The sequence below is a fragment of the Vigna unguiculata genome, chromosome 5 (assembly GCF_037176805.1).
Source record: "Vigna unguiculata cultivar grain cowpea cultivar isolate G323 ecotype 2 chromosome 5, ASM3717680v1, whole genome shotgun sequence".
NCBI lineage: Eukaryota > Viridiplantae > Streptophyta > Magnoliopsida > Fabales > Fabaceae > Vigna > Vigna unguiculata.
In genome coordinates, this window is record NC_140796.1 from 409,069 (window position 1) to 432,523 (window position 23,455).

General features: G+C 32.2%; 3 protein-coding genes across 5 annotated transcripts; 1 reads left to right on the forward strand and 2 right to left on the reverse strand.

Annotated features, from left to right (window-relative positions):
• The first annotated feature begins 6,756 nt into the window (after positions 1–6,756).
• Positions 6,757–12,847, forward strand: LOC114186250 (heparan-alpha-glucosaminide N-acetyltransferase-like protein (DUF1624)). The gene is made up of 14 exons (XM_028074293.2): positions 6,757–6,927; positions 7,059–7,373; positions 9,755–9,892; positions 10,059–10,140; positions 10,308–10,384; positions 10,618–10,724; positions 11,065–11,179; positions 11,271–11,387; positions 11,492–11,583; positions 11,721–11,787; positions 11,876–11,954; positions 12,046–12,137; positions 12,221–12,364; positions 12,452–12,847. The coding sequence occupies exons 2-14, from the start codon at positions 7,128–7,130 to the stop codon at positions 12,476–12,478; spliced, it is 1,383 nt and encodes a 460-aa protein (XP_027930094.1). The 5' UTR covers positions 6,757–6,927; positions 7,059–7,127; the 3' UTR covers positions 12,479–12,847.
• A 1,404-nt stretch (positions 12,848–14,251) lies between these two features.
• LOC114184938 (glycyl-tRNA synthetase / glycine-tRNA ligase) lies at positions 14,252–19,191 on the reverse strand. Its single transcript, XM_028072353.2, has 7 exons — positions 18,181–19,191; positions 17,610–17,804; positions 17,298–17,522; positions 16,835–16,894; positions 16,067–16,147; positions 15,564–15,969; positions 14,252–14,673 (listed from the first exon to the last, which is right to left on the reverse strand). Exons 1-7 carry the CDS (start codon positions 19,153–19,155, stop codon positions 14,441–14,443), a joined length of 2,175 nt encoding a protein of 724 aa, XP_027928154.2. The 5' UTR covers positions 19,156–19,191; the 3' UTR covers positions 14,252–14,440.
• Positions 19,192–20,561: 1,370 nt separating this feature from the next.
• Positions 20,562–23,409, reverse strand: LOC114184970 (14-3-3-like protein A). 3 transcript variants are annotated; one of them, XM_028072412.2, is made up of 5 exons: positions 23,216–23,409; positions 22,210–22,720; positions 22,003–22,125; positions 21,407–21,523; positions 20,562–20,837 (listed from the first exon to the last, which is right to left on the reverse strand). In XM_028072412.2, exons 2-5 carry the CDS (start codon positions 22,687–22,689, stop codon positions 20,787–20,789), a joined length of 771 nt encoding a protein of 256 aa, XP_027928213.1. In that variant the 5' UTR covers positions 22,690–22,720; positions 23,216–23,409; the 3' UTR covers positions 20,562–20,786. The 3 variants fall into 3 exon arrangements, with proteins under 3 accessions (XP_027928213.1, XP_027928215.1, XP_027928214.1); XM_028072414.2 differs by having other exon boundaries at positions 22,210–22,737; positions 23,216–23,395; XM_028072413.2 differs by lacking the exon at positions 23,216–23,409 and adding an exon at positions 23,081–23,205.
• Between the last annotated feature and the right edge of the window lie 46 nt (positions 23,410–23,455).

Sequence of the window (23,455 nt, forward strand, 5' to 3'; positions counted from 1 at the left end):
AAAATTGGATTTGTTCATGCCATTTGGATGCATTGTTCATGCCATTTCGACCATGTTACGTATAGAAAATGGACGGTGCAGTGTCGTGATCATACGTTATCTGAAACATACGAAATCATCTTATCTTGTGCACTGTTGTAGTTGTGGCCCTTCGTTTTCCACCCTTTATGTCCGTCCAATGGCCAATGAATAAGCTCCATCACTTTTTCATTTCTAAAAATATTCTCACTAATCGTGTAATTATTTTAAGTTTTTCATGGAAAATTGTTGCTAAATTGCATGTTTTAGTGAAATCTAAGCTTTAGGTAAATTTTAAATAGATTATGATGTTTTTGATTGAATTTTTATTAAATTTTATTGGTTTATTAAAACTTGAAATTAAGAATGACACTAAAATTAATCGAACCGTTAGCATTCAATGAAATAATACTAATGTTTTGGATGAGAAAATTTAAGAGAATAATTTATATATTTGGAGTTTGAAATTTTTCGTAATAAATTTACTTGTTTTGATGAAAAAATCAAAAGGAAATTAAAATTGAATCATTTTAAGAAGATGTTTTAAATAATTAGTACGACAAAATGTGAAATTTATTAAAAAAATAAGAAATTTGAAATTTTACAAGTTGTGAAATTCTTTATTGGTCAGAATAAAAAATATCCACAAGTTCAAAAAGATGGCTTATATCGACTTTCAGCTCAAGCTGAATCATCTCGACACCAAGTCTGAATTGACTCGACTCAATTATGAATCTGTATTGACTTGAAACATTCGGTCAAAGCAAAAAGTCGAGTCGACTAGGCCTAGGCCAATGGTTGAGTACAATGAACCCAAGCCTAAGGTCAAGACAAACTAACTTTGACTGAAGGTTGAGCTGAACCATTCCAGACCAAAACTCAAACTGAGTCGATCACGTTGAAGGTTGAGCCAAGCTAGCCCCGATTGAAGTCGAGTTGGTCTATGACGAAAGTCGAGTCGTCCCTGGTTAAAGGTCAAGCCGAGCCACCTCAAGTTAAAGGTGAAACTTATTCTCCGTGAACCAAATTCGAGATGAGTCGTCTCGAATCAAAGGTCAAACTAATTTAACTCGAACTCAAAAATAAAGTTAATTTAACTTAAAATATAAATTAAATAACTTTATCTAAACAGAAAAATTAAAATTAAAAATATTTTAATTATTCTATACAAACAAAATATTTAGAAATAAAGAGACTTCGGTGACATCTTAATTACTGTGTATTTCAAATGCTATGATTTTAAGTTACATCATATCTACTTACCTTATCTCAGCCAAACAACGACCTCTTGTAAAAGTTATGTTAAAAGTAAATTTACTGAAAATTAATAAATAGAAAAAACAATATAACAATTCAATTTAAAATATAAAAATATTTAATATTTTACATATTAATTTAAAACAAAAATCAATTATAATGTCCATATATATATATATATATATATATATATATATATAATATGAGACTTAATTAAGTCTAAATTTAAAAAATGTTTTTAAGTTTATGAAACGAAACCATAGTTGGCATGTTATAGCAGGGCAACCGCTTTTTAATACTGTGTGGAGATCTATCCTTGGAACTAGTGGCACAACTTGATGAAAAACAACTTGTTATAATAGTAATTTTATGTCAAGTTTTTTTTGTTCTTAACATTTAACAAAAATAAAATAAATATGTTTAGAATATTGTAAGTGTACTAATTTTAATTTTTTATTTGTAATTTTCAAATGGTTTGCTTTTTAGTCTTTCCAATTACTATTTTGTTAAAAAAGAGTCTTAACCGATAAAAAAACAGGAGAAGTATAATTCTTTTTTCAATTATCAGCAAATAAAAACTAATATGAATGAAAAGACCAGATATGTTTATGTATAAAATAAAATGCAAAAAAAAAAAATAACGAACATGATGATAAAAGAGTGAATGATAAAGAATGAAACTAAATTGATAAAATTTAACTAAAATAAAAATAACAAAAATTTATTTGATCAAGACACAAATAATCATAATCAAAACATTTCACGTTATATATTTTGTTTTTATCGATTTAAACTGTACTATTGAAAAAATATCAAAGTAAACACAATTTAAAAAAAAAAAACTTAATAGAACGTGAAAAAACAATTTCAAAAAATAAGGATCTTATTTTAATAAATAAATATGGCATTTATATTTTACATAGTCGCATTTGTTACATAACAATAGGATAATTAAATATATTATATATCTATTGTATAATCATCACGTTGTACTATACTAAGAAGTTTAATTATATAAAATGAAACATTTAAAAATATAAATAGTTGCATCTTTTAACTACATAAATTTCTCTTCCTACTATTTTGATAGTTTATTTGTGTTTTCTTTTTCTCCTCACTCTATTTTTATCTATTTATTTATTTGAAGTTGATGTAAATTTATACTATAGTTTAAAAATATTATAAGGGATAAAATATAATTTATATGTAATTATGTTCATGAAAATAACTTATTTTTTATTTATTTGTTTTTTTCAAAATACACTTAAAAATAATATTTCACTAATTAATATATATATATATATATATATATATATATATATATATATATATATATATATATATATATATATATATATATATATATATAAAAGATAAAATACTAGAAAGCCGTATTTTAAGGATATAAAGATAGAAGACACGTGGTTGGAAGAAATAGTTTATTAAAAAATATCTTTCGGGATTAATTTTAACATCAATATGAAAATGTTTAACGTAAATAAAATATAGTTTATACATGATATTATTCTATTTAAATTAAACAATAAAAAAAGTGATCATATCATTCATGTATTATGATTATTTATAACAAAATTTTTCAATCATATCATATATTTCGGCACAAAATAATTCAATTAAAAGTTATTCTATCTGTTTAATTGAATGTTAACAAATATTACACATTTAATTGAATATACATAGCAAAACAAATAAGCAAAGAAAAATATCATTTTTATTTTTTACTCTGAGAAGGATGAAGAATGGTGATTAAATTGATGAGTATTGCGACAAAAATGTTAGGATTTTAAAAAAATTATGATAAATGAAACTAATTTGTCTCTATACGGGACGTGTATTATGCGATAATATAATTAATTTGTCCCCGTATAAATTTAATTTATTTTAAAATATCATAAGAAGAGAAAATATATAATTTTATGACAATTATAACATGTAATTTCTGTACCACAAAATAGTACGTTCAGCTGGTTTATTTTGTGGTGATGGACTATTTAATTTATTCAGTATTTTTAAGAAGACACGAATATACTCTTTATTCGAATAATGCTTTGTTTTTTATTTGGAGCTAAGTACAATAATACCTTCTAAGTTTTCTCAAAATTACGCTTATACTCCCTCTATTTAAAATAATTATTTTATTACCTTTTATTCTAATAATAAGTGTACTAATTGCTTAAAGATTATTTTTTCTAATATTTTAATCTTTGAAAAAAAAAGTAAAAAAATAAACTATAATCCCCTCGTCTGTTACATTTGGTTATTGAGCAAGGGTTAAAATGCATAAAAATCCTAATTTAAATATGGAGTTTTATGACTAAATCATACATTAGAAGACTTTTGTTTTGAAACAATCATTATGAAAAATAAAAGACAAAGTGTCAAAATGTATTATGGTTGCCTGAAATTTAAAGGGTCATTGCATAATATCTATACCTGCCAACCAATAATAGAAAACAAATAAAAAGGCTTTAAAGCCACTTGCATAACATTCATTGAAATTTCTCAATCACATCACAAATGTGCATAATGTAGTTTACAAAACAAAACATGTAGGATGAAAGGAAAAACCGTTGTTTTTCCGTGTTCCTTTCAATTTTATTTCCCCTTCTAAACTCAATTATCAATAAAAAAAGTAATAAAACAATAAATATAAACACTTCTATAAATTATAATAAAAAACTAGTTTTAATCTTTTACGCCTAAATCTCATTAAATGTATAGAGTTTTTTATGACATAAAAACAAAATTTATAATTTTTATGTTTTGGTGGAATGAGAGTAATTTAGAAAAAAAAAAAGTTAAGGAATGTTGGTCATTGTTGTTATAAACAAATTAGTAATTTCAAGTTTTTAAACCTTTTGAAATATTTTACCATAAAATTTTATAAACTTATAAAAGAGTTTCAAATATTTTAAAAATTATAATTTAAATATTTTATTATATAAATAAGTATAAATCTTATTTTACAAGTTAGAGTTAAATTTAAAATTTATTTTTTAATATAACATATAATCATCTAGATTTTATAAATAATAATATTTGTTTGACCAAGTCTATCATATCACAAATTATTATTATGTTATTATTGAATTATTTATAAAAATTTATACCTAATTACATATTTGAGATGTGAATGTTTCGGTGTAAAAAAATATATTACATATCTCACAAGAATTATTAGAACTATCGTATGATTCCTGTTTAACTATCTAAAAATATTTAGTTCTTATCTTAAAAATATTATTAAAAATTTCATATTAATTATAAATAATATTAATTTACAATATACAAGTTAATAAACCTTATTAATTTGATAGAATTAAATTAAATTTAAAGTATATATTTTTTAGACTCGCAATCTTGTATTTGTTTGATCATAATATCTGCTGATTGTGTGATGAAAACTCATTATGCCTCATATCCTCATTCTCCATTTTTCCTGAATTTACTTGTCATACTATGAAAGATTTAATCATGTAAAAATTATAAAGCAAATACTTAGCAACATCCCACTTTCATCAAACAACTCAAACACAACACTGGTTATATTATGGAATACTTATGTCATTCCAAAAAAAAAAGTATTAAAATTCCTTCAACTTTCTTTGAAGATTGAAAAGATTGAAAGAAAGTAGAAAAAGTTAAAAGAATTTGAACATTTGACCATCTGAATAAGAATTTGAATTCTGGCAACACAATATACCTATACCAATACGACAAATCGCAACATATAATGACTCATCAAATTGTCACATCCAAACGTTTATTACCAAACATTATAAGCGGATATTGTGGAAAAAACATTGTGGTACATGAGTTACGGAATCTCATTGCTAATTCATAATGTTTTCACACATTAAATCATCCATATCTCCCTCTCTTTTTTATTATCTAATGTTTGTTAATTACCATATAACCAATAAAATAAAATCATGATCCCAAACTCAACTTTCTGCATTTTCTTATTACTGTTTCTGATATTCATAAACGTGCATATAATGTTTTTCTCTCCAACAAAAAAACGTGTGGTGCGTGGTGGATGTTCCTCTCTTCTATCATTTTTTCTTTCAATTTCCATTATTTTTATTTACCTTAATTATAAACTTTTTAAGTATGTAATTTTCAACAAAAAATATTCAACCTTAAATTTAAGTATGATGTAATGAAGTGATAAGAAGCTGAAATTTTTAACACGACGACTTGGTTCAGATATTTGCGAAAGTTTGAGTTCAGGAGTATTGACTTCGTACTAGTTTTCGTAACATTACTCTTCTTCAAAAAGTGGTTCATCTGTCTTTTCTATTACACTTTTAGGGAATTCGTCTTCTCACTCTTTCAATGCCTTCGTGAATCACCCATTCTAAACGAACTACGTACGCATGAGTTTTGCGTAATGTGCCCAACACATGAATATCAATTAAAACTCATCAAAACTGTGGGAACAAAATGTTGAAAACACATCCTCTTCCACTTTTTTCAAACACTCATTCTATTCATTCAAATAAAAATCAATTTTATTAAAAAGTTACGTTAAATGTAATAATAATAATAATAATAATAAAAAAATGGTAACTAACATTTTGACGGTATTTTCTACCAGCTTTATTATCTGGTTGTTTCTGATTTTACACGTTAACCAGCTCAAGATTCAAGCGTCTCCCTCACTGGCCCAAAACAATACCCAAGAGATTTGTTAGATTTCCTCAAGTAACTTTTATTATTATTTCCATCCATAATATAACTATAATTAATACTATATTAAATTTTACCTTCTCCAGAGTTATTTAAATATCGTTTTGTTGGTAAAATATTAACTCGTGAATGGAGAAACGTAAATGCTCAGATAATTACTATTAGTACTATTATATGTTTTAGGCAATAAAAATAAACATATTTAATGTTTGATATTTATTTTGTACCAAATATAGTATAATATTCAAAAATTGAATTTTTGTCAGGATATTTAAATATCGTATCACTAGAAAAAAAATATAGAAAATAATTAAGATATTTAGGATTGAATTAAAATGACTAATTAGTTAGTTATTAGTAGAATATATATAGTCGGAGATAACGAGTAGCCTCGGTGTGGATGAGGGGTAACAAGAGCGTGGTAATTTGGTTAATGGTTAATGGTTAGTGTGGCACGCACATCAACTAATAATAAATTCATATGCTATTTATTATACTTTAAATTAATATAGAAGCAAATTAAGGGGGTAATATTAATTAATTACCAGTGCATTATTTTATTATTATATTTTGAAAAAGAATTGAAACAGATTCAGTGCAGCAGTGAACTTTTTTTTTTGTTTTTTTTTTTAATTTTAAAAAGGAGTTACACAATCTTATCCGAGGAAAGCTTTTTTTTTAAGGGGCACATATGATATATATATTATTATGTTAAAATTTATAGAATTTAAAATAAATAATAAATAGAGGAATAAGAGACGGAAAATATCAAAAATTTGTGTGTGTTGTTGAAATTGGCTATAAAAACGAGGGAGAAGGGAAAAAGACGAAGGCAACGGAGACAGAAGAAGTTGAGGGAAGAGTAGAAGGAAGGGAGGAAGAAGAAATAGAAGAGGAAGAAGAAGACTCCTTCAACTGATGCGTGCATTGTTTCTGCAAGTAAGAGAACCTTTCTCTCTTCCTTTCTTCACTCAGTCAGAAAGAGGGATTCTTTTAATAAATTATTTATTATTATTATTTTTTGTTATTATTTTTATTATTATTTTTCATTGATTGGAATATACATGTAGATGTGTGTATAAATAGATGATAGCAAGAGAGAAGAGGAAGAACAAGAAGAAGCATTGCTAATCAGGGAGATGGCGAGTTACGAGGCTATCAAGAACTTTGAGGATGATGAAGATGACGTGGAGATGGCACTTCCCCATAGCCAGATCTCTGAATCAAGATCTCAAACTCTTTCTTCCACCATTGCCGAAACCACTCCGCTTAACATTCACAACGTTCAGGAACAACTATCTACCTCCTCCAGGAATCAACCACAGACTGTGGCAAAACCTCCGCGTCTAGTTTCCCTCGACGTTTTTCGCGGACTCACCGTTGCGGTAATCACTCTCATCCTCTGCGTGCTTTTTTATTTTTTTATTTTTTTATTTTTATTTTATTTTACTGTTGAGAAAATAAGCGTTTGTTTTGTTTTTTTTTGGTAGATTTGTTTTAGCTGTTATGTTAATCACTTAATCTGTCATGTTTAGGTTGATTTTTTTTTTTAAGTTAGCCCCTAGATTTCGCGGTGGGTGTGGGACCCAACTTATCTCCGTTTCTTTTTGAGTTTGATACGTGATTAATTCTTAATTAGGAATTTAGTTACGCCTTTCAAAATGTGTTACGAGAAACATAACAGTCACGGAATACCCTGGGAGGCTTCCTTCCTCGCAATTTTGGGAAGGGACAAACGACGTCGTTTCGGTCCTTTCTCTTTTCTTTCCTTTCTTGTTCGATTTTTAAAGAGTGGAGGTTAGGGATTGTAGTTGCGCAATGCGCAATGCGCACCGATAATCACTAATTTGTGGTGACTCAGCGGTGCTTGATTAAAATTTTTTAATGGTTGTTATGATTGGAGGGGAGCAAAGGTTGATTGATTGAAAGGAGAGATTCTTGATGATATTTTTTTTTTCTGTGATGGCTTTAATTTGGCATCGCTGAGAATCGAAATTGCAATGCAAAGGTTGTGCACGTGTTAAAGCAATGTTGCTTTACTTTGAAGAAACGAATTGCGTTTGTTTGTTTGTTTGTTTGGTGCCATTTGGAGAGATGGTCTGTTACTCATCTCTTGTCATTTGGAAAGCCGTCCATATAAATAGCACTACGGCTACTTTCTCCCATTTTTATCAAATTCCTCAATATTCTCCTATTTTACTTTTAACCCAAACCAACATTTCCCCACTTTTTTCTCTTATTTTATACATTTTTTTATTCTCTTATCTCAAGTTGCATTCCTAATTATAAACTATTTGTTTTGACCCCCACCGATTTTGGGGACTTTGGGTTATTTCTCTTTACTTTCTCTTCTGGGAGCAGTTTACTTTAACAACTTTACGGCTACTTGCCCTTTCGAATAATTTCCATTTTATTCTCTGATTATAATTATAATACACTCACTTTTTTATTTTCTTCTACCATTTTTATTCCCGTATATATTATGGCGTCTTAAATGAATTTTTATTTCCGTTTCATATTCTTAATACGTTTTTATTTTCATCCTTCTTCCCCTCGAGAAGATTTTAGGGCAAAAGTTAGTTTTTCCAATTCTTGATTGTTGATTGGAGAAATAAATTGTATGTCCCAACACCCTTCATGTCTTGTAACGGCCCTGATTATTTATTTTTGCTTTTATGTCATTGAATATATACAGGTTTAATTGTAGAAGAAAAGATTCTTAGTTCTTAATTGATTCCTTAATGAGAATAAAAGTACTTGTTTTGGTTCTCAACCTCCTTTACACTTCAATCATAATTACATAAAAAATTCTTGATATTCTTAACGGAGATAAAGATATGTTATTAGTCAAACTGATGTTTGGCCTCTCCAAAAACCGTTTGACAGTAGTGAACGTCAGTTTTTATGTGTATAATTTCTGATTTGACCTAAGTTTCTTTCACCACTTTTCAAGCATGACTTGATACGGTAGTTCTAACCGAGGCCACAAAAATAAACTATTGTAAATGGATTAGGATAATTAGAAATTTCCGATTGGTTGTCTTGATTATTTTAAGTTACTGATGCATCATGCAAAGATTGGTGGTGGCAGCATAACGTGCAATCGGTTAGATGTAATACTGACTGGTCACCACTATGACCTACTTTTGTATTACTTTTTTGAATTGGTGATGACGAAGAAACGCAATGTTTGCCATTCGCTTTGGAAAACAGCATGATACACTGGATCATTGTACGTGTTACAAGTTACATGCATATCCAATGTTGTTGGCAACTATGCATCACCGACTAAGAAGTCTAAGATGATCATTACTTACATGAATTTTGTTTCAATAAACTCTATTAGACATTTGTATCAGTAATTATTTCCCATACGATACTTTTTTAGACTTTAAACATTGTTTGGTGCACCTGATGAAATTGGACCGAATAAGATCAGCTGTCTTATTTAGTCATACGGTGTTTGGTGCACGCATGAGATAATGTAAGTTGTGTTGTTTTCTGGTGAGCATGACCAAACGATTGGATCTTTGATGAAAGATGAAGGTGTAATGTAACTAAAATCTTAGAATTCATTAATCTCTGAATATCTAGCGGATTGGAATCCCACTGGACCTTTGGTATTTCATTTTTAGGCCAAATGGAATTGTATGTTTTAGAAATTCAGGAGATGTCTTAATATCAGACGGACAATTTGTTTTTATTTATTTATTTATTTTTCATCTTTGACAATTTTTTACTGAAATTATCATATTTCGATGCACAGCTGATGATACTAGTTGATGATGCCGGTGGACTCATTCCAGCGCTTAATCATTCCCCATGGAATGGTTTAACACTAGCTGATTATGTCATGCCGTTTTTCCTATTTATTGTTGGTGTTTCCCTCGCTCTCACATACAAGGTATGCAATTGTAATTGTTACCTCAACAATGAATTGTAAAAAGAAGTGATAGCGTTGCCAAATTTCTTGCACTTCTACGATCTAGATTTAAAATAGAACTAGAATTTGTTGTGAAACTTTAGTGACAGATATTCTATATTAATTTTTCCATTTTTTTCTTCAACAGAAACTGTCTTGCAGAGTCGATGCATCAAGAAAAGCAGGTTTACGGGCTCTAAAACTTCTTGTGTTAGGCCTTTTTCTTCAAGGTATTATTGACTAAATTTTAAGCTTTTTTAGCATGTTGTTTTTAATGGATGTCAGGCTAAAAAGATTGAATGTTGAAACATAATAGTGCTTTTGTTGATAACCTCGTTTATGTAATATGTATGTTACATATCTCTTTCACATATCTAATATTATTGACCTTCTGCAGGAGGTTATTTCCATCGTGTGAACGATCTGACATATGGAGTGGATATTAAACAGATAAGGTGGATGGGAATACTGCAGGTATGCTCTCTCTGCCAGGGTTTACTTTGCCTGTCCTTGTGATTGGTTGTTGAGGAGAAAACTTCAGGTCTAAGTGTCAGCTGTAAATTTTGTGTGCGCTCAAGAAATTTTGACACAAATTTTTAAAACAACTAACTGTCCAAAAAGTTGAAGATCGTCAGCAAAATTTCCGTCTCTTTCTATATTTTTTCCGTATTAATTATCATTCCCTATTTTTTTTCATCGAATGTCAGAGAATTGCATTAGCTTATTTGGTCGCTGCACTGTGTGAAATTTGGCTCAAGAGTGATGATACTGTTAATTCTGGACCATCCTTCCTAAGGAAGTATCGATACCAGTGGTAAGCTTCTGAACTTTTTTACTTGACATTTGATAGCACAACAATACAACTTTTCAAACTTTGTGGAACACATTAGCATGTACTTCATTTTTCTAAAATTATTTATCAATTTTGTGCCTAGCATGACATTTGATTTGCAGTAATGTTCAAATTTATTTTTTCTCAACCATATTTTGTTGGGAATGAATTTTTGTGTTCATTGTTAATGTTGATGTTTCTCCATTGAATCTGTTTCTCAATTTCTTTTTAGTGAGACTTGTCTTGTTTTTTTTTTTTCAACCATGCCCGTGCTTTTACTTTTTTATTTAACCTGTTTCTCGAATCTGTTTGACTGTAACAGGTATGTGGCTTTGGTAATTTCTTTCGTTTATCTTTGCTTGTTATATGGATTGTACGTTCCTGATTGGGAGTATCAAATTCAAACAGAACCTTCTTCAGAGCCTAAGACATTTTCTGTGAGTATTGATGTCTTGTATTGCTTTAAGTTTACTCGAATGAATTTAACTTCTAGTATTGGTTTTAAACGAAATAAATGTGATTTGTTAGGTTAAATGTGGAGTAAGGGGTGACACTGGACCAGCATGCAACGTAGTTGGCATGATTGATAGAACGGTATTGGGTATACAACATTTGTACAGGAGACCAATATATGCACGGATGCCTGTATGATCCTCTCTGGTCTTATTTTTTCCAATCCAATATGCTAGTTAATTTTACTTCTAACTTTTAAATATTTTACATTGTTTTCCTTTTATCATTATCCATAGGAATGCAGCATTAATTCTCCCGACTATGGACCATTGCCTCCTGGTGCTCCTGCTTGGTGTCAGGCTCCTTTTGATCCCGAAGGACTCTTAAGGTGAACTCATTATGTCAGTCTCAGCGATATTTGAATGTGAAATTTAGTTAATAAAAATGGTTGCTATAAATTTAGTTCATAAGAATGTTTGTTATTCTTTGATTCCCTAATTTTGTATCTATTTTGTGGCATTATAGTTCAGTGATGGCTATTGTCACTTGCTTGGTTGGGTTGCACTATGGACATATTATTGTCCATTTTAAGGTAATGTAATACTTGCTCTGTATTATCTTTATGCTGTTTTGCTTGTAACATGTAAGTTACTCGGTTGTTTCCTTGCTGCTGCATGCAGGACCACAGAGTTAGAACCATATATTGGATGATCCCAACCTCTTGTCTTGTAGTTTTTGGCCTTACGTTGGATTTATTTGGTATGCACTCATATTACCTATTTCTTGCACAAGACCATTTTTCCGCAGGCATTTATGCTGTGTGTAGATACTGACGTGGTTCTTGTTGTAGGAATGCATATAAATAAGGTTCTCTATTCCCTCAGTTACATGTGCGTCACTGCTGGTGCTGCAGGCATCCTCTTTGTCGGAATATACTTAATGGTTAGATTTTTTGTTTCTTTGTGTTTATCGCACTTCAATCTTTTTGTGGTCAAATTCTTAGTTTTGGTTCCCTCTCCTTGCAGGTTGACGTGTGTGGCTATAGACGAATGACTATTTTCTTGGAATGGATGGGCATGCATGCCTTGATGATTTATGTCCTAGCAGCTTGCAATGTATTTCCAATTTTCCTCCAAGGATTTTACTGGGGGAAGCCAGGCAATAACATTGTAAATTCTTTGTCCTACTCCTGTTTGATTTTAATCAGTTATTCACATGCAAGATTAAGATTATATTGTTCACATTTTCCATCACAGTTGAAGCTAATTGGAGTTGGTACATGAAGAGAGACAGACACATACACATGGTATAAAGTTTATATACGGTGAAGACAGTGAGACATGTTGGAGTGCGTCTTGAAGGAACAAGTACCATGCGGTGTTCATTATCATTATCAAAGTTTTGTTGGGGAAATCATATTCATGTTCCTCTCGTCTCTTGCTGGCGTTACCTGCATGCACCACGAAAATATATTTTAGTGTTAGCTACATTTCTTGATGGGGAAACCTTTCTATGATTATATAGAGCAGCTTTTTGTTTATAGTAAGACTGCCATATAATGTGTACTTTTACTCTATATCTTTGAAATCATAGAGTAAGCATTGGACTACGATATCAATGTATCAGTTAGTTTATATATTTTTTTATTGTTACTATTAGCCTAGAAATGCTATTTTTTGCATATACAGGTTATGCGCTTGTGTTCGTTTGTGTAATCCAAATAGCTTAATACTTAATGCGCAAGGTAACTAATCTCAGAAGATAATTGCGGTGTATGGTTTGAGAAGATTAGAAAGATTGTGTGCAAGTCTTTGTTTATTTGATACTTGGATTACGGAATTAACAGAAAAGGAAACAAATCATTCGTGCGACCAGAAGCATTAGTGGATAAGTGTGGACCGGGAATTCAAGTTTGTTCTTGCAAATCATCTTCACTTTCTCTTTTGATGATTGTTTACACTTATCGTCATAGAATAAAGATTTCGTGGCGCCCAATCAAAACCTTAAATGAAAATAAATATGGAAAATGCGAAGTATGTAGACAAAAAAAAATGATAAAGATAAAAAGTGTCTGAAAAGCAAAACCTTATTGGGTCTTATCTTTTTGCCTCCAATCACTTTTTGGGCTATCTAACAATCACTTGTAAGTGATAATATATCTCGTTGGGCTTTCTTGTGGTCGAAAAGTGGTTCAAGTTATTGACAAATTATTCCTATCCCAACGAAAGGATAAAGGTTGCCAAGTAGCACAGCCTTTCAATTTTTCTGAAAGTGGGTTAACTAGAAATTTTATAATTCTTTTATTGATTAATAATAAATTGTCGTTATGAAAGCACATATTTACTATTTTATAACAAAAAATAATAAAATTATAACTATAACGGTAAATATAAATATTTTATTTATATATTTATTTTGTAGATAAAATTTTTATCATGCTTTAAAGAATTGTTAAATTAAAAAAAAAAAAACTTAAAAAATAAAATTGGTAAAATAATTTTTTTTGTTTAAAAATACCACTAAATATTAAAGAATAAAATAATTTCTTTATAATAAAAAAGTACTCCCAAGTATTCATATTTGCTTTGACTACATTTTGCCACTATCCATCCATATTGTTCTTCATATAATTTCAGTTCATTTGCATCTTAAGTTTGAAGTTCATAAAACTGATATAAACTTAATATGCAAAAATTCTTTAAGATGCTAAAACTAAGTTGTTTTATTAAAAATTAATATATTGATTTTAATATAAATACTATATATAAAAAACAAAATAGGTCGCAGCTATTTTACGAATTTTATGACCATGTTTGGGCCCGGATAGCGAAGTACAACCCAGAGTTAAAGGTTTTAAAGTGACGAGATACAAAAACAGTACCAAGTACAGAATTCTTTTGACTTTAAGATGAAATCACTTGCATGTGCTTAACTTAATATTAGAACAATTTCAGATAAAACCCAATTAAAACATATATCATTTCTAGGTTAAGCCATGTAGCATAAGGTATGAAGTATCATGTGAGAAAACCCCAAGAAGCAATTAGAAATCAGAATTTTGTCAAAAAAGCATTTATCTATTGACTACAAACAACTGCAAATATTGCAGAAACATTTAACCAAAGAAAGAGGTATCTAGTTGACAATCTGTAACATCCCTGTAGTTTGATTCAGAGCTCAAAAACAACACAAAATTTGGCAACAAAAAACTATAATATCTGAACCTAGATGGCGACTATTAAAATTCAATCATCTGCAGATGTAGAAGAGTGATGAGGGAAGGTTGACCACACATCTTCCCATGTCCTATGGCCATCAGTTACCTCCTTAACAACAATGGCAGCTTTTTCCACATCAACACGAACTTGATCCTTACTGTCCCTCTCCCGAATAGTCACTGATGATGTTGAATCTACAGTGATAGCAAATGGCACGCCAAGTTCATCTGTTCTTGCATATCGTTTTCCAATTGATGTACCTAAAGAAAATTTTAGAAGATATTAACGACTTCATAAACAAAAATATAAATTAGTATTTGGGTTTTATAACAACAAAGTTGGGATACATTATGAATGCAAGACGCATTAATTTAAGAAAAAAACTTTCAAACAGACGCCAAAGACCAAACTTCCACCCAGCCTAAAGCAAAAGCTTTGCACAAAAAGGAAAAAAAGAAACAACAAAGGTGAGTATGGAAAAAAAAATCTACCTTGAGAATTACAAAATCGAGATTAATGTTATATTGGTGACTGTAGCATTATCCCGTGAATGAGGACATTCCTTCAGCTTTCAAATTATTTCACTTTTGAGAAGCATACTTATAATAGTTTTAGAAGCAAAAAAGATTGACGTTTACGAACAAGATCCTCAGTCCCTCACAAAAAGTGTGGCATTTCTAATTTTGAAAAAGAAATTAGAGTAAAACATAGTTTGACAGCTAATTTAGGGACACAGGGTGTGCCCTCGATCAATTTGGCTGAGTAGCTATTATGTTGTTGTAGTACATAATTTTAAGGTTTAATTAGCTCAAAAACCGATTTGTGAAGCTTTGGAGTTTTCTTGTGCTTAGTGTGGGTATATTGTCCCTTAAAGAGAGGATTAACTTGGAAGCCATAAATTGAAATTGAGAAGCTTTAATCGAATAACTATGTTCTCTCTCTCTCTCTCTGTTTCATTTTGCATTTGTAAGAATGAAGGATCTCTAATCTTCCAGGGCCCAAATTCTAAAAACTATCCGCTTTGTATCCTAATTAACTTCATTTTATATGTATTTATTCAATCATTCAGTGTAAACTGTTAACCTACAATATTTTTACATTATCAACTGGAAGTATATTTTACATATTAAAGAGAACGTCACCCACATACCTGTAGTGTCAATCTTATGTGAAATTCCCGCAGCAGTTAATGACTTGGAAATGAGTTTAGCAACCTCCTCATACTTCTGATTCTGAACCAGTGGGAAAACTGTACACTTAATTGGAGCTACAAGTGGAGGGAAGCGAAATACATTTAACTGTTCATCACCGGCTTTGCTTGGCCTTGTGTAGAACATGTGCTCAAAGAGGCAATAAATTATCCGTCCAATCCCAAATGATGGTTCAATCACAGACGGTGTAAAAACTCGCTGGTGCTCTTTCTTTATCTCCTTTTGAATGGTGACCATATTCTTCTTAATAGTCACATTTTTCCCAAGTGTACACACTTCAAACTCCACCTCCCCCTTTGACTCAAGAGCAGCCTTCATATCCAAAGCTTCTTTCTCAGGCATTGCCTGCAGAGAAGATTTGGAGAATCAAGTAATGAAAACAGCTCTTGAAAAAGACTCATGGAACTATTAAACACGCACACAAGATAACAGCATCAATTACCTCAAGTGCTTCAACCACCATCCTCTGGTTTCCCTTGAATGCCAGACCCAACTCTTTTTTCACTGGAGTTATAACCAATTTCTGAAACAATGAAAAGTAACTTGATCAATGATGGCCAAAATACTCTTTAGGGTTGTGCATTAAGTTGAAGGGACAAGTCATGTATATCAAACTATGAAGCTCTGACATGCCTTCTCAATGTTGTTCCTGCCTCCGAGACATATCGCATATTGGTGAAGTATGCGAGTTAAAAAATATTTCAAGCATAGCATTCATAAGGTCAGACATAATGTAACTTTGTATTATAATTATAAAAATAAGTAGCATATCCTATATAACCAGGAAGGTTTAGATTATATATGTATTATTAGGAACATTTTCATTTATTATTGTACCATATCTTTATATAATGTGACATTTTTGAAGTGGTTAATCTGTCTTTATATGAATCTCAGCTAGAGTGTGTTTTTTTTTCTAATGATGATCAGATTCTCTTTTCATTTTTTAACATTAGATGGGTAGATTATTACTTTTGTATTAGGTAACAATAAGTTCAGATTGTTATATTTAACTAACTTCTATTATAGATGACTGAATATATAAATCTTGATTATCAATTTAAATAATTCATTAACATGTGTGTGTGTGTGTATATCCATGGCGCTGTGTCCTACATTTTAGAGATTATAAGTGTCGCATTGTTAGTGTTTGTGTTTTTGCTACATAGATGTGCATAAGAGAAACAACAACTTCAGCATTAAACAGTACCTCCACTTCCTTAGGTTCTGAAAATTTTTCTTGAGCCACTAGAGCAACACCACTTTTATCCTGCGATATCAAAATTGGGCATTATGAAAATGAAGAAACTCTCATAAGGCTATAATTATTTTCTGCTTCAATATTAAATACATTTTTACCTCATCAGTATATAGTCAATGTCAATGCAATTTAATTTTAAGTGAAAGTATTAATTTTTAGCAAAATTAGAAACTAAACTTAAAGAGATGGTCAAGTGATGAAGAAAAAAGAACCGGGAGATTTCAATAAAAGGACAACTTGTTTTTTGTATAACAAAACCTAAATGTCAACATTTAGGTTATTAAATATGATATATAAACGCCATCAACCCTGAATTATAGCAACAGATAGTATTTAAAGATAATAAAGAAAACACTGTGAACTACAATAGTATTTAAAGAAAACATTGCCTAGAGTTAGACAAAGTGGTTACCGTGTGAGCACGCAAATCATATGCAGATCTATCAGCAATTCCAACACACTCAATCCATCCATAGGAGCATTCAATCTCGGCATCCCAACAATCAGCAGCATAGTGGGCCATCTCATTTGCAAGATGTTGCCTAAACCTCAATCGCTCCTTGTCTATACCAAGACGCGTCAAGAAAAGATACACTCTCCCAATGAAATAACCAAGAGTCTCGTTATTGACAATTCCCTAATAAGAACACGCCATAAAAATGCAGAACAAGAACAGAAGCTCAAAAACCACCATGACAACTTCAAACATTAAACCAAAACGAACCTTTGAAACAGCATCACGAAGAGGAATCCTCTTGGCAGACTGTGCAGACATTTGCTGCTCCCTCGGGAACATCAAGAACTCCAAGTCGGCAACCTCAGCGTACTTAGGATGAGACTTGTCTTGAGGGTCAACAAAGTGCTCAATCTCAGCCAATGTGAATTCGCGCACTCTGAGAAGTCCTTGCCGTGGAGATATCTACACACACAAAAACCATATAAACCCATGTTCATTCCACATCCCAGAAGAGTAAAGAATTTTACATTGCCACATGTCGTGCAATTACAGACAGTCTTAGTATTAAATATTACGACTTTCAAGGGATTAGAAGCTTATGTTTTGCTCAGATAAAGTTTTCCATAAACACTAACGTAAAAACAAAGAATGAAATTAATTTCCGATACACTAGAATTAGTTTCTGGAAAAACCTTATTTATCTTAACTTTCACATTTGCTCCTCTTGTGCAGTAGGGTGGAAAACCTTATCTAAAAGGACCTTAATTTTCAATTTAGAATGTATCAAAATTAAACTAATCAAAACAAACCAACAACAGCAACATCAAAACACCCTCACCTCATTCCTAAACGCCTGACCAATCTGCGCCGCGGCAAAAGGCAGCTTGTTCCCATTGTAATAATACAAATCCTTAAAGTTCACGAAGATGCCCTGCGCAGTTTCAGGTCTCATGAACCCAGGGCTCAACCCAGAGGGGCCAATGGAAGTCTGAAACATCAAATTGAAAGGGTAAGGGTCAGAGAGCGCGTTCTTTGTCTCAGGAGCAACAATCTCATACTCCTTAATCTTAGCGCCAAGCTCCTCTGCAGAGAGATCATCCAACGTGGCAAGCACTTGCTTCAGCTCCGAAACCTTGTCAGAGGACAAGGCGAGATCACGCTGAAGCTTCTCGTTGCAGAAATCCTTGAGCAAGTGATCGGCGCGGTAGCACGTGCCGGTCTTCTCGTCCTTTACCATAAGATCGGTGAACTTGTCCACGTGTCCCGAGGCTTTGAGAACGACTTCGGGGGTGACGCAGGGGCAATCCACCTCGAGCATGTTCTCTTCCAGAACGAAATGCTGCCGCCAGAATGAGAGGACGTTCGATTTCACGGCGCAGCCGGGGGGACCGTAGTCGAAGAGGCCGGCGACGCCGCGGTAGATCTTGAACGACGGGATGTAGAACAGGCGACGCTCCAGGGTGTTCACCACAGCCTGCCTGAACGCCTCGCGGGTATCGGAACCGCCGATGAGGGAGCGTTCGATGGACGTTTTCTCCAGCTTGAGCGCATTTAGGGTTTCGATGGCGGCGTCGATATCCGGCTTGGGGGCGCCCGCTGCCTTGAGAGCGCGGACGGCGTTGCCCTGCGCGTCGACGGCGGCTTGCTTGTCGGCAAGGGATTTGCGGAGGGAGTCATCGGTGGCGGCCATGGTAGAAGATGATAGAGAGAATGCGAATGTGAAAGCAAGTGGAATTGGAAGTTGAGAAGATATTTTAGGTGAAGAAGATACTGTTGTTGCTATCGCTCTCACTCTCAGTAAATGCTTAAGCATACCATTTCCAAGCGACCAAAGAGAGTGTTCAGTGGGGGAATAACACTGAATAGAATAGGGTAATGGCTACGCCTTTTTTGGTGTCCCATGAGTCTGGGCCGGGTTGGCGTCTTATATGGTATTTTGCTTCCTGCACCTCCATTTTATTTCAGTAACTTATTTTGTTTCGGAAAGTTCTTTACAGAACATATTTCAAATGTCCGAAAAGCTTGTTTTAGAAGATTTATTCTGAACAAAATTCGATTTGGAAGACATTCTGAAAATTTTGATCTAGAAATTCAGTTATGTAAAAGCTTATTTCAAAATAAATTTTACATTTTTAGAAAATCCTATTTTGAAATTTTCATTCTAGAATTTCGAGATCATGTTCAAAAATATATTCTGAATTAATGTAATTTGAATTACATATTTTAATTTATACAATCCAAAATGTGTTTTTAAATTGCATAATTTAAAAGTTTTATAATTCATATGTTTCCAAATTGTGTAATTTAAGTTTATAATATAATTTAAAAGCATATTCGAGATCATTTAATTCAGAAATTTATAAATATATGTAAAATTCATAATACAGTTTTAAATTAAAAAATGTACTCTAGATTTTACATAACAGTATATATTTTAAAGTTTGACGATCCAAAAATCTAAATTATAATAATTTAGAATTCTTTAATATCTGAAATAAAAAAGACGAAAAAAGGATGGAAATGTGAGTTAGAAATGGAAGCAGAAATAAGATTTAGACTTATGATGCTTTATGGGTCAAATCATGTTAGTCAATTGTGAAATAAGCAAATTCTGAACATTCTACTTTTCTGATAGAAATGTAAGTTCCTTTTTCGGCATCTTCTCAGTCATTCTTTAATGGGAATAGAAAATTCAGTTGATATTTGATATCGAGAATCCGGTAATTTAAAAATTTATTACGACACGCAGGATGTTGTTTGTAGTTAAAGGTACATTATATATCCTAGTTTTCAGTCGTGAGCAAGGTACGTTATTGATGGAGCATAGAATTTTTTTTATGGTAACAATGGAGCATAGAAATGATGCATTTTATTAAAAATTATAGCACTAGCTATCTAATTTATTATTACGTTAATCAAGAAAATGCACAAGGAATATTTTGAAAAAAACAATCTTTTTGTCAAATTTGTCTAATTTTACAAAAACACGGCAGATGATTGCTGTATAAATAGATAGTACTTTAAAATATCAATTTATTTAAATGAAAATTTAAAAGACATGCCATAAAATAAAATATTAACCCGGGACAGATATTAAGTTCCAAGGTAATTGAGTTTGTTTGCTATAAAAGAAAGTTTAGTTATTTAGCTCGATTGGGCCCTGCATTCAGGAGCATAAAGAAACAAGCATTAAATGCAAAATGAATCTTAAAATTCATATACCCGCAACAATAAAAAATTTATAAATCACAAAACCACCAAGCCACATTCATCTCATCAATAAAACACATACAGAACCACTGAAACATTGTAAATCCCAAGCGCAACTCGCACTCGAAATTATGAAATTCATTAATACAATCCTACTATGGCAAGCCACATTGGATCTATATTAATTTAGGGTAATACATATCCCATCAACTACCACATCACTACTGTCATGGCCTATTCAGCTGGTTGCTTGGTTGTCTCCTTGATCTCTTCTCCAGCATCGTCCTAAATATTAAAGGCAATTCAAGTGAAAAACTCGAAAGAATACAATCTCAAACCGATGACAAAAGATGCAACTCAAAACTACTCGCTATATATCTAAACAAGCAATCAACGGCAACAGAAAGCTAGTCAGCGCAATATATTTTAACTATTTGTCATTATTTGAGTATGAGGATAACCATTTAACTAGTCCATTGAGAAAAGCTTAAAGACTATAACAATATGACATGACAACAACAGTAAAACAAAAATATGCTTTAACGGAGAGGGTACTTAGTATTTGGATTTCAACAACTAGAATGATGTAAAACCCAACAAGTTTAAATTAGTTTTCAACTTTCACGTCCTGGGTTCTTACAAAAGAAAGGTTTATGTTGTTGGTGTTCAGCTTATTAAAGAACCGTATAACATGGCTTGTTCCTTTACAATTTATCTTTGTCCAACCATCGAGAGGAGAAAACAAAATTAAAGGATTGCACAACGTGCCCAGAAAAAATTCTGCTCTAAAGTCTACACTTAAATGCAAAACAAGAAATATTTAGTTCTATACAGTACAAGAGAGAAAGAGATACCGTGATGTCTGATGTCCACAAAGTCAGATTGTCACGGAGAAGTTGCATGATCAATGTACTATCTTTGTATGACTCTTCACCCAATGTGTCAAGCTCGGAAATTGCCTCATCAAATGCCTGCCATAAGCATTTTTCCCAGATCACCAAAGAGAAAGCAGAATAGAGGAATGCAATGAATGAAGGAAAGAAATACATCAGTGTACCCATACACATCATAACATGAAATGGGACATAGTACATTTACATTGTCAAACAAGGAACCATAATAGAACTAAATTCTACAATCTTCGAAAAAAAATACATGAGTGCATTTGATATATATTTTATGAGCATCTGCTGTGACTTTGTGATACGCATTTTTTAACTTGCTCTGCTCAAAAGACTGACTTTTCAATGCAACACGGTGAGTGGACACAACAGATTCCAATGAAGCAAGATACACAGGAACTTGAGCACCGGATGATAAAAAAATCAGACCAATCAACAAAGACTGAGGTCCACACACGACAACTCAAACAATTTTTAATCCATGAACAATTGAGACATACCAGCAACAGCAAGGAATTGAAAAAACAATTAAAAGGTTTTAGATATACCTGCTTGGCAAGATTACAAGCACGATCTGGTGAGTTAAGGATTTCATAATAGAACACAGAAAAGTTGAGAGCAAGTCCAAGCCTAATAGGGTGGGTGGGGGCCAGGTCAGCAAGAGCAATATCCTGCATCAAATGAACACAAATTTTCAGTTCAGCTACGAAGTAGTAACAACTACCATTCCATAAGATAAAAAACAATATATATACCTGAGCGGATTTGTAAGCAAGCAAAGTACTCTCTGCAGCATCTTTCCTCTCTGCCCCAGTCTTAAACTCAGCAAGGTACCTGTGGTAATCACCCTTCATCTTAAGGTAAAAGACTTTACTTTCGGGAGATTGAGCAGAAGGGATGAGGTTGGACTCGAGGAGGTTCAAAATCCCATCACAGATCTTGCTGAGTTCGGTCTCAATCTTTCCCCTGTACTCCTTTATAATAGCCACGTGGTCCTCATTGCCTCTGCTCTCCTCCTTCTGCTCAATGGAGGATATAATCCTCCATGAAGCCCTCCTCGCCCCAATCACGTTCTTGTATGCCACAGAGAGAAGATTCCTCTCCTCCACAGTCAATTCCTCAACCTCCACAGTCTTCGCTACCTTCTCCATAAACTCAACCATCTCCTCGTACCGCTCAGCCTGCTCGGCCAACTTCGCCATGTAAACATTCTCCTCCCGAGAAGAATCTGCCATTTCTCAGATATGCGAACCTCACCACGTAATCCTGCAAAGCAAATTTCACTACATAGGATCATATCTTAGTTATTCACAAATTATTCTAGATCTAAAATTAATAAGTTATAACAATTTTGAGTAGTTTTCCCACTGAATAAAAAAGATTAGACTCAATTTTATAATTATTAATTTATTTTAGAATAAAAATACGAACGATCAGTTTCACTATAACTCGACAAACAGAAAGATCCATCTATCGAATTAAACTTTTTTTTCTCCGTACGAAGAGAAAATTGGACTTACATTCAAATAAACGAAATGATATACAAAAATAAATCTAGGAGGCATAATCGGAATCTGAAGAAAATTAAACTAAAGAAAATTAGGAATGAGTGGTGAGAGTGAAAACCTAGAAATAGAGGATGCAGATCTGAATGAATGAAACCTAGGAGAAACAAAATACAGAAAAAAAAAAGGCGGAATGGAAACCCTAAAAAGAGATGAAAGTGCGGTGATGAGGTAAGAGAGAGTGGAGAGAACGAACCTGAAGGAGAGAGAGATGAAGAATGAATAAAGGGAGAAAAGTTCCAGAGATGAAGGCGTTGATATAGGAGGGTAGAGGTCCAATGAGAATCGAACACGTGGCAGGTGGCGGAGATTCCGTGGGGGGTGGGAAGAGTTGACCGGTGTTGAAGAATGTGAATGTCTAGAGTTGCAGACAGTGGAGGAGTAGGGTTGTTGTCTGTGTGGTTTTTTGTAAAGAACTTTATAACTTTTTATTTCG

Coding starts and splice junctions, on each gene's coding strand:
- LOC114186250 (XM_028074293.2), top strand. CDS start 7,128: ATGGCGAGTTACGAGGCTATCAAGAACTTTGAGGATGATGAAGATGAC. Junction 11,788..11,875: donor ATATTATTGTCCATTTTAAG/GTAATGTAATAC, acceptor TGCTGCATGCAG/GACCACAGAGTTAGAACCAT. Junction 12,138..12,220: donor TTGTCGGAATATACTTAATG/GTTAGATTTTTT, acceptor CTCTCCTTGCAG/GTTGACGTGTGTGGCTATAG.
- LOC114184938 (XM_028072353.2), bottom strand. CDS start 19,155: ATGCTTAAGCATTTACTGAGAGTGAGAGCGATAGCAACAACAGTATCT. Junction 17,805..18,180: donor GTCAGGCGTTTAGGAATGAG/GTGAGGGTGTTT, acceptor TTGTGTGTGTAG/ATATCTCCACGGCAAGGACT. Junction 16,895..17,297: donor ATGATTTGCGTGCTCACACG/GTAACCACTTTG, acceptor TTGATATCGCAG/GATAAAAGTGGTGTTGCTCT.
- LOC114184970 (XM_028072412.2), bottom strand. CDS start 22,689: ATGGCAGATTCTTCTCGGGAGGAGAATGTTTACATGGCGAAGTTGGCC. Junction 21,524..22,002: donor CTTGTAATCTTGCCAAGCAG/GTATATCTAAAA, acceptor TGCTTATGGCAG/GCATTTGATGAGGCAATTTC. Junction 20,838..21,406: donor TGTGGACATCAGACATCACG/GTATCTCTTTCT, acceptor TTTAATATTTAG/GACGATGCTGGAGAAGAGAT.